Raw genomic sequence first — 11,133 nt, forward strand, 5'->3', positions numbered from 1 at the left:
AGTTTTGCGGGAGTGTGCAATTGGCATGCAGGCATGTCCACCAGAGCTGTTGCCAGAGAATTGAATGTTAATTTCTCTACCATAAGCCACTTCCAACGTCCTTTTAGAGAATTTGGCAGTACGTCCAACCGGCCTCACAACCGCAGACCACGTGTAACCACGCCAGCCCAGGACCTCCACATCCGGCTTAGACCAGCCACCCGGACAGCTGATGAAACTGAGGAGTATTTATGTCTGTAACAAAGCCCTTTTGTGGGGAAAAACTCATTCCGATTGGCTGGGCCTGGCTCCCCAGTGGGTGGGCCTATGCCCTCCCAAGTGGGTGGGCCTATGCCCTCCCATGGCTGCGCACCTGGCCAGTCATGTGAAATCCATAGATTAGGGCCGAATGAATTTATTCAATTGACTGATTTTCTCATATGAACTGTAACCCAGTAAAATTGTTGAAATTGTTGCATGTTGCGTTTATATTTTCAGTTCAGTATAAATAAAAAGGGTAAACAAAATATACACTAAAACCGAGTCCTGTTGTTTGTTGTGGTTTGTCACTAATTTACCAAAATAGCTTACTGAACAAATGTCATGACATTAACTGTGGAAGAAATAACATTATTCAGACAAACACAGTAAGAAATTGATCATAAAACACATCATGAAACACTATGTGGAACTATGAGCATTGATACTGTATGTTCAATTCTTTGCAATGCTACAATAACAGTGTATAATAATAATAATTGTTCATGTTGACAAACTGTCAAACTATCATACATACTTTCACCTTCATATTTAACAAGAACATTATTTTGACATCTTCTACAGCAATTCTTAAGAATTGGAAACATCAGAAAATAAAAACTAAAAATTGTCCAAACATTAAAACTAAATAATTTAGTAAACACTCACAAAGCATTTGCAATCACTATATCAACACCAAGTTTGCAAACAATGTATAATGCTAATAGGAAGAAAAAACACTGTGGTAGAGTGATGGCTTTAGTATAACTTTGAGGTCATCTCTGCATAACAAAAAGGCCTTAAGAAACCATCTTAAACTTTCTCTATAGAGAATCAGGTGGAATAACACAGCAGCACACTATTAAGCTGTAATAAACAAGGAATTCATACATCATCTTAACCACTTATGCTGATAAGGATCTAGTAACCATACAGTAGCATAGAAGTATATGGTAAGTCAAAACACACTATTAGTATACCACATACAGTACATAGATGTCCAGATATACAAGTGTGCTATAGCTAACATCACTAAAATGTCAATGGTCACAATAATGCTTTTAGCACAGAGACATAACTGTTCCTCAAGGAAAAATAAAAAGTGAATATAAATAAGGCTAATGTCACCAAACACATTCAAATAGAATACCACAATTCTACAAATCGCAATAGATATTTTTGTCAGTCACATTAACAATAAGTACTTTACAAAAATGACACAGGTACAGGATAGATTTTAAGTGTTTGATTATTTGAATGAGACAAGATGGAGAAGCTTCAATCATTTCAAAATAATGATTTCAAAAAGCTCAGTGAATCCTTGTTAGGAAGCTGCACTGTAAATATTACAGACTTCAGATTCATAACAAATATTAGAAAATTGTAACTGCCCTTGAAACAATCCCCAACAGCCCCTCCTTTGGCCCAGTCTATAGAGAGAAGTAGACAAACAGGAATATTCCCAACGAGCAGACGAGAAACAGCCCACAGTTGAGCAGCAGTTTGGTTCTGGGTGGCTCGTACAGCATCTCCATAACGGCCCTCTCGTCCTCCTCTGTCCTTTTGGGATGGGCATCATATGCCGCTTCCTTAAACCCACAGAACCACTCCAACAGCCGCATGCACCTCTCACCCTCCTCATCCGCACCACCTTCCTCTGCATGCACTAGCCCGGCGTGCCTGTTATCAAACTCGTTGGCGGGCGTTGCTGGTGTCATTGCCGGGGTTGTCTCTGCGCTGGGGGTCGCGGGGTCAAGGTCAGAAGGCGGAGCTAGCAGCTTGATGTCCTCCCCATCTAGACACCTTGCATTGCAGACGTCTGGGGGCAGATCCTTATAGAGGCCTCCATTCCCATTCAACTGCACAGTGCTTTTATCCGTCAGCTTGTACATCTCCTCACGGTCTTTGAGGAGAAGCTTTCCCATGTTACGCAGGCCCCATAATGTGGTGGTGCGGATCTGCTCCTTATCCGGAGGAGGGTTGCAGAGACTGACGACCACAGCCACCAGTCCAGACACCCAGAACAGCCCAGCAGCCACATACATGTAGTGGACATGTGTGATGAAGAAAGGTCTGTCATCTGGCTGGTCACAGGGAGGCTCGCGGTAAATAAACGCCAGGATCAGCCGGGTGGTTCCCAGCACGAACCCGGTCATACCGCCCCAGAATGCACCCCTTTCGTTGCAGCGCTTCCAGAACACGCCCAGCAGGAAGAGGGCAGCAATGGGCGGGGTCAGGTATCCGGCTACTTCCTGTATGTAGAGGTACATCTGGCCGCCCTGCATCTCGATGATGACAGGGACCCAGGCGATGCTGATGACCACCATGAACACCACAAACAGCCGGCCCACCAACAGCAGCTCTTTATGGGAAGCACCACGCCTAGCACTCTGGTAGATGTCCAGGGTGAAGATGGTGCTAGCACTGTTAAAGATGGAGTCCAGATCACTCATGAGAGCCGCAATCATCACAGCCATCATCAGCCCTCGCAGTCCAACAGGCATCACTGCCATGACCAGCCGCGGGTATGCGATATTGGAGCAACCCGCCTTAGAGCCGCACACGGCCAGGCAGTGCTCCGGCCCAATGCAGGCAATCTCATCTGCAAACAAGATCCGGGAAATCATCCCGGGGATGACGATAATGAACATGGGCAGGACCTTCAGGAAGCCGGCCATCAGCGTGGAGCCCTTGGCGTGGGCGATGTTCTTAGCAGCCAGCACCCTCTGGACGATGACCTGGTCGGCACACCAGTACCAGATGGAAGCTGGGGTTTGACCTAAGAGGAAGCCAGGCCAGGGGATGTCCTCGTCCAGCGGACCCCGGAGGATCCTCAGAGAGTCTGGCTTGGGCTCGATGCGGCAGGAGGGTGAGTAGGTAAAGTTCCCACTGGCCAGGATAGCTGTTACATTTGGGACAGCTAGCATGTACTTGGTCCGAACACCTTCAAGACCACCGACCTTGATCAGACTGATGATGGTCAAGCTGAGAGCTCCACCGATCATCAGCACGGCCTGGAGGGTGTCCGTGTACATGACCGCAACCAGGCCGCCGGTGACCGTAAGCAGTGCGGTCATACTAATGAGCAGAATGATGGACAGGTAGAGGTTCCAGCCCAGTGACTCCTGGATGAAAAGCGCCCCGGCGTACAAGTCTACGGAGATCTTGGTGAAGATGTAGAGCAACACAGAAAGGGCAGCAAAATACACCTTTAGCCTATTGCCTCCGTAGCGTTTGGACAGGTACTCCGGCATGGTGTACACCCCAGAGTGGATATACACAGGTATGAACACCCAGCCCAGCAGCTGCAGCAGGAGAAGAGCGTTAAACTCCCATGCTCCCACAGCAAAGCCGCTGGCTGCTCCCGACCCCGCCAGGCCTATGAAGTGTTCACTGCCGATGTTGCTGACAAACAGGGACGCTCCGATCACCACCCACGTCATGGAGCGTCCCGCAAGGAAATACCCGCTCACCGTGCTGCGGTTGGCCTTCCACATGGCGAAGAACCCGATGCCCAGCACCAGGATGAAGTACAGCACCACCACAGCAATGTCTGCTGCCTCCATGACAGCCGTACCCATCTTCATTGTGAGTGATAAACAGAACCGCTGGTTCAAAATGGCTGAAAAAAAACCTTGAACCCTGCAAAAGTCAAAGCCAAGTTAACGTAACAGAAGGGCAATAAAAACACTCTCCTTTGGTTTGCTGTCTGGATGGAAGCTGTAGTATCCACCGTCAGGTCAAATTCACTAGGGGTGTGTGCGTTCGGTGGGGGGCAGGGGGGGGGGGGGGGTAATCCAACTGCACTGAGGACGCTCTAGTTTTAAGGGAGGATGCTGCAGGCCTCTGGTCTAGTATAGCCTAGAGTTTACATTCCTGCAAGACAGCAAAGACAAAAGAAACACCTGATTAGAGCCTGTTTCGGATGGGAACCGAGAAAGGTGACACACACACACAGTGCATTCGGAGAGCATTCAGACCCCTTCCCTTTTTCCATTGTTACGTTACAGCCTTATTCTAAAATTGATTAATTAATTTTTCCTCATCAATCTACACACAATACCCATAATGACAAAGCAAAAACAGGTTTTTAGAAATATTTGCGAATGTATAAAAATATAAAACAGAAATACCTTATTTACATAAGTATTCAAACCCTTTGATATATGACTCGAAATTGAGCTCAGGTGCATCAGGTTTCCATTGATCATCCTTGAGATGTTTCTACAACTTGATTGGAGTCCACCTGTGGTAAATTCAATTGATTGGACATTATTTGGAAAGGCACACAACTGTCTATATAAGGTCCCACAGTTGACACCAAGCCATGAGGTCGAAGGAATTGTCTGAAGAGCTCCGAGACAGGATTGTGTTAAGGCACATATCTGGGGAAGGGTACCAAAAAATGTCTGCAGCATTGAAGGTCCCCCAAGAACACAGTGGCCTCCATCATTCTTAAATGGAAGAAGTTTGGAACCACCAAGACTCTTCCTAGAGCTGGCCGCCCGGCCAAACTGAGCAAATTGGGGGAGAAGGGCCTTGGTCAGGGAGAACCTTCCAGAAGGACAACCATCTCTGCAGCTCTCCACCAATCAGGCCTTTATGGTAGAGTGGCCAGACGATAGCCACTCCTCAGTAAAAAAGGCACATGACAGCCCGCTTAAAGTTTGCCAAAAGAAACCCAAAGGGCTCGCAGACCATGAGAAACAAGATTCTCTGGTCTGATGAAACCAAGATTGAACTCTTTGGCCTGAATGCCAAGCGTCACATCTGGAGGAAACCTGGCACCATCCCTACGGTGAAGCATGGTGGTGGCAGTATCATGCTGTGGTGATGTTTCTCAGCGGCAGGTACTGGGAGACTAGTCAGGATCGAGGGAAAGATGTACAGAGAGATCCTTGATGGAAAACCTGATCCAGAACACTCAGGACCTCAAACTGGGGCGAAGGTTCATCTTCCAACAGGACGACGACCCTAAGCACACAGCCAAGACAACGCAGGAGTGGCTTCGGGACCGGTCTCTGAATGTCCTTGAGTGGCCCAGCCAGAGCATCTCTGGAGGGACCTGAAAATAGCTGTGCAGCGACGCTCCAAACCAACCTGACAGAGCTTGAGAGGATCTGCAGAGAAGAATGGGTGAAACTCCCCAAATACAGGTGTGCCAAGCTTGTACCGTCATACCCAAGAAGACTCAAGGCTGTAATCGCTGCCAAAGGTGCTTCAAAAAGTACTGAATAAAGGGTCTGAATACTTATGTAAATGTGATATGTTTTTATATTTTTAACACATTCGCTAACATTTATAAAAAACTGTTTTTGCTTTGTCATTATGGGGTATTGTGTGTAGATTAATGAGGAAAACTTTTTTTTAAACAATTTTAGAATAAGGCTGTAACGTAACAATGGAAAAAGGGAAGGGGTCTGAATACACTGTGTGTATACAGTACCAGTCAAAAGTTTGGACACACCTACTGATTCCAGGGTTTGTCTTTATTTTTTACTATTTTCTACATTGTATAATAATAGTTTAGACATCAAAACTATGAAATAACACATATTGAATCATGTAGTAACCAGAAAAGTGTTAAACAAACCAAAATATTTTATATTTGAGATTCTTCAAAGTAGCAACCCTTTGCCTTGACAGCTTTGCACACTCTTGGCATTCTCTCAACCAGCTTCATGAGGTAGAAAATTAACAGGTGTGCCTTGTTAAATAAGCAAAGAAAAACGACAGTCATGAAGACATGAAGGTCAATCCGGACAATTTCAAGCACTTTGAAAGTTTCAAGTGCAGTCGCAAAACCCATCAAGCGCTATGATGAAACTGTCTCTCATGAGGACTGCCACAGGAAAGGAAGACCCAGAGTTACCTCTGCTGTAGAGCATACGTTCATTAGTTGTACTATACCTCAGATTGCAGTCCAAATAAATGCGTCACCGAGTTCAAGTAAAAGACATCTCAACATCAACTGTTCAGAGGAGACTGCATGAAATCAGGCCTTCATCGAATTCCTGCAAAGAAACCACTACTAAAGGACACCAATAAGAAGAAGAGACCTGCTTGGGCCAAGAAACACGAGCAATGGACATTAGATCGGTAGAAGTGTGTCCTTTGGTCTGGAGTCCAAATTGGAGATTTTGGGTTCAAACCGCCGCAGATGATCTCTGCATGTGTAGTTCCCACCGTAAAGCATGGAGGAGGAGGTGTTATGGTGTGGGGATGCTTTGCTGATGACACTGTCTGTGATTCATTTAGAACACTTAACCAGCATGGCTACCACAGCATTCTGCAGCGATACGCCATCCCATCTGGTTTGAGTTTAGTGGGACGATCATTTGTTTTTGACCCAACACACCTCCAGGCTGTTTAAGGGCTATTTTACCAAGAAGGAGAGTGATGGAGTACTGCATCAGATGACCTAGCCTCCACAATCCGCCGACCTCAACCCAATTGGGATGGTTTGGGATGAGTCGGACCGCAGAGTGAAGGAAATGCAGCCAACAAGTGCTCAGCATATGTGGAACTCCTTCAAGACTGTTGGAAAAGCATTCCAGGTGAAGCTAGTTGAGAGAATTTCAAGAGTGTGCAAAGCTGTCATCAAGGTAATAATAATAATAATAATAATAATAATAAGCCATTTAGCAGACGCTTTTATCCAAAGCGACTTAGTCATGTGTGCATACATTTTTACGTATGGGTGGTCCCGGGGATCGAACCCACTACCCTGGCGTTACAAGCGCCATGCTCTACCAATTGAGCTACAGAGTAAAGGGTGGCTATTTGAAGAATCTCAAATATACTTTGATTTGTTTAACACTTTTTGGGTTCCTACATGATTCCATGTGTCATTTCATAGTTGGGATGTCTTCACTATTATTCTACAATGTAAAAAAATAGCAACAATAAAGAAAAACCCTTGAATGAATAGGTGTCCAAACTTTTGAATGGTACTGTATATATACACACACAGAACCCCTTATCAAAAATTTCTGAGAAACAGATCATCAAAACACAAAAAGAGATTGATCAGATGACTTTATTCAACACACTCAAACTGGGCATGGTAACAGATTTACATATCACAGTATCTTTCTCTCTAGCCCTCACTCTAATCTTTTTAGTCTTGGCTAAACCTAAAAAGAGAAAGAGCAATGTCCATCTCAGTGCTTCAAACCAAACTAATATGTGCAAGAAACCAAAAAGTCTAGCAGGTCAGTCCATGTGAAGAGAGAAAAAATAGTGTTTAACTAAGGAGAGTAGTTCAATCGCTTATTAATTAATTAATTCATTCATTCATGTATTACGCAATCATTTTCAATCGTGACTGAGATGCATTATGATTACATCATCATCCCCAAACCAACGCAGCTGATTTCAATATCCCAGAGGCAAGCATAGCAAATGATTTACTAGACAATACGATATTTTCGATAACTATTTCTCTGGTCACCTTCAGCATCATCGTTTACATGTAGCGCTGAGCGATTAACCAATATTTTTTGAAGAAAAGAAAAACGAATTGACCTACGTCGGTTCAATTACTTGGATTCCGTTCATTTATTTTGTTAGCCCAACATGCCGTTAGGGAGTTGTAGTTTTCATTAAGCAAATATTCAACCTAGTTCAGCGCAGAAACGTGGTAATTAACTACAATGACCATAATCCAGTGCGCCAGTTTTTTCCAACTCAGAAAGGAAAAGGTTTCACTCTCGCCAATATCTGTCCAAAACAAGCGCAATGTGTTTCTATGGGCTTATTTTGGACCCAAGTTTGTCGCCTGCCTTCCCGACTTTGGGACGACTCCCATTGTTAGGGCATAGACATGAGCATCTTGTCATTATATACAGATCTATGCTCGGACACACTTTTATGCCTGCTACGTTAGGTTAGATACACAGACCGCATGAGAGGAACACAACACAACGACGAGAGGGACAGAGACAGTTCGTGAAAGTCTGCCTTATCTATTTGAAGAACTAGTAAAAATGATTTTGTCAGACAACCGAAATGACCTCAAAAAGCACTAGCTACAGCTCAACATCACTCAGCACCAAACTACACTACATGACCAAAAGTATCTGTTGGTCAAAAATCTAATTCCAAACTCATGGGCATTAAAATGGAGTCGGTCTCCCCTTTGCTGCTATAAACAGCCTCCACCCTTCTGGGAAGGCTTTCCACTAGATGTTGAAACATTGCTGCGGGGACTTGCTTCCATTCAGCCACAAGAGCATTAGTGAGGTCGGGCACTGATGTTGGGTGATTAGGCCTGGCTTGCAGTCGGCGTTCCAATTCACCCCAAAGGGGTTTGCTGGGGGTTGAGGTCAGGGCTCTGTGCAGGCCAGTCAAGTTCTTCCACACCGATGTCGACAAACCATTTCTGTATGGACCTCGCTTTGTGCACGGGGGCATTGTAATGCTGAAACAGGAAAGGGCCTTCCCCAAACTGTTGCCATAAAGTTGGAAGCACAGAATGGTCTATAAAGTCATTGTACACTGTAGCGTTAAGATTTCACGTCACTGGAACTAAGGGGCTTAGCCCGAACCATTAAAAACAGCCCCAGACCATTATTCCTCCTCCGCCAAACTTTACAGTTGGCATTATGCATTGGGGCAGGTATTGTTCTCCTGGCATCTGCCAAACCCAGATTTGTCCGTCAGACTGCCAGATGGTGAAGCGTGATTCATCACTTCAGAGAACGCGTTTCCACTGCTCCAGAGTCCAATGGTGCCGAGCTTCACACCACTCCAGCTGATGCTTGGCATTGCGCATGGTGATCTTAAACTTAACTTGTGTGCGGCTGCTCGGCCATGGAAACCCATTTCATGAAGCTCCCGACGAACAGTTATTGTGCTGACGTTGCTTCCAGAGGCAGTTTGGAACTCGGTAGTGAGTGTTGCAGATTTTTACGTGCTACGCACTTCAGCACTCAGTGATCTGGAGTGGAGTGGCGCCAGAGAAGATGGCTGTGGTTTTACAGCCCTCTAACCAATTGTACTATTATGTGTGTTTTTCCACGTTATTTGTAATTTATTCTGTACATAATGTTTCTGCCATTGTCTCTTATAACCAAAAAGAGCTTATGGATATCAGGACAGCGATTACTCACCTCGTATTGGACTAAGATTTTTTCTTCAACGAGTCGGACGCAAAGGATATCCTACAGACACCCGACAAGGCCCAAATCCCTGTCATTCGCAGGAGAAAGAGACGGAGATATCGTGGACATAGGTCGGGGTGCCTCGTAAGGATCCGACGGCGAGCGAGTAAACTGCCACTTCCATCAACCCTATTAGCCGATCTTCAATCATTGGAAAATAAATTAGATGAATAAAAATAAATAAAATAAAAATATTAAACAATAACTCTAGACCACCTTTACTCCACACACAGAGACGCATACAAAGCTCTCCCTCGCCCTCCATTTGGCAAATCTGACCATAACTCTATCCTCCTGATTCCTGCTTATAAGCAAAAACTAAAGCAGGAAGCACCAGTGACTCGGTTAATAAAAAAAGTGGCCAGATGACGCAGATGCTAAGCTACAGGACTGTTTTGCTAGCACAGACTGGAACATGTTCCGGGATTCTTCAGATAGCATTGAGGAGTACACCACATCAGTCACTGGCTTCATCAATAAGTGCATCGATGACGTCGTCCCCACAGTGACCGTACGTACATACCCCAACCAGAAGCCATGGATTACAGGCAACATCCGCACTGAGCTAAAGGGTAGAGCTGCCGCGTTCAAGGAGCAGGACTCTAACCTGGACACTTATAAGAAATCCCGCTATGCCCTCCGACGAAATCAAACAGGCAAAGAGTCAATACAGGACTAAGATTGAATCGTACTACACCGGCTCTGACGCTCGTCGGATGTGGCAGGGCTTGAAAACTATTACAGACTACAAAGGGAAGCACAGCCGCGAGCTGCCCAGTGACACAAGCCTACCAGACTAGCTAAACCACTTCTATGCTCGCTTCGAGGCAAGCAACACTGAAGCATGCATGAGAGCACCAGCTGTTCCGGATGACTATGTGATCACACTATCCGTAGCCGATGTAAGTAAGACTTTTAAGCAGGTCAACATTCACAAGGCTGCAGGGCCAGACAGATTACCAGGACGTGTACTCCGAGCATGTGCTGACCAACTGGCAAGTGTCTTCACCGGCATTTTCAACATGTCCCTGACTGAGTCTGTAATACCAACATGTTTCAAGCAGACCACCATAGTCCCCATGCCAAAGGACACTAAGATAACCTGCCTAAATGACTACCGACCCGTAGCACTGACATCTGTAGCCATGAAGTGCTTTGAAAGGCTGGTCATGGCTCACATCAACAGCATTATCCCAGAAACCCTAGACCCACTCCAATTTGCATACCGCCCTAACAGATCCACAGATGATGCAATCTCTATTGCACTCCACACTGCCATTTCCCACCTGGACAAGATGAACGCCTAAGTGAGAATCCTATTCATTGACTACAGCTCAGAGTTCAACACCATAGTGTCCTCAAAGCTCATCACTAAGCTAAGGATCCTGAGACTAAACACCTCCCTCTGCAACTGGATCGTGGACTTCCTGACGGGCCGCCCCCAGGTGGTAAGGGTAGGTAACAACACATCTGCCACGCTGATCCTCAACACGGGGGTCCCTCAGGGGTGCTTGCTCAGTCCCCTCCTGTACTCCCTGTTAACCCGTGACTGCGTGGCCAGGCACGACATCCAACACCAAGTCTGCCGACGACACAACAGTGGTAGGCCTGATCACCGACAACGATGAGACAGCCTATAGGGAGGAGGTCAGCGACCTGGCCGTGTGGTGCCAGGATAACAACCTCTCCCTCAACGTGACAAAGGAGATGATTGTGGACTACAGGAAAAAAA

At 45.7% G+C, this 11,133-nt stretch overlaps 1 protein-coding gene across 1 annotated transcript; it reads right to left on the reverse strand.

Moving 5' to 3' along the window:
- Positions 1–567: 567 nt before the first annotated feature.
- Positions 568–3,824, reverse strand: LOC311128952 (sodium/myo-inositol cotransporter-like; the record flags this gene model as incomplete). Its single annotated transcript, XM_084161186.1, has 1 exon — positions 568–3,824. The coding sequence occupies one exon, from the start codon at positions 3,822–3,824 to the stop codon at positions 1,668–1,670; it is 2,157 nt and encodes a 718-aa protein (XP_084017312.1). The 3' UTR covers positions 568–1,667.
- Between the last annotated feature and the right edge of the window lie 7,309 nt (positions 3,825–11,133).

Source organism: Coregonus lavaretus, assembly GCF_964263955.1.
Source record: "Coregonus lavaretus genome assembly, chromosome: 5".
Lineage (NCBI taxonomy): Eukaryota > Metazoa > Chordata > Actinopteri > Salmoniformes > Salmonidae > Coregonus > Coregonus lavaretus.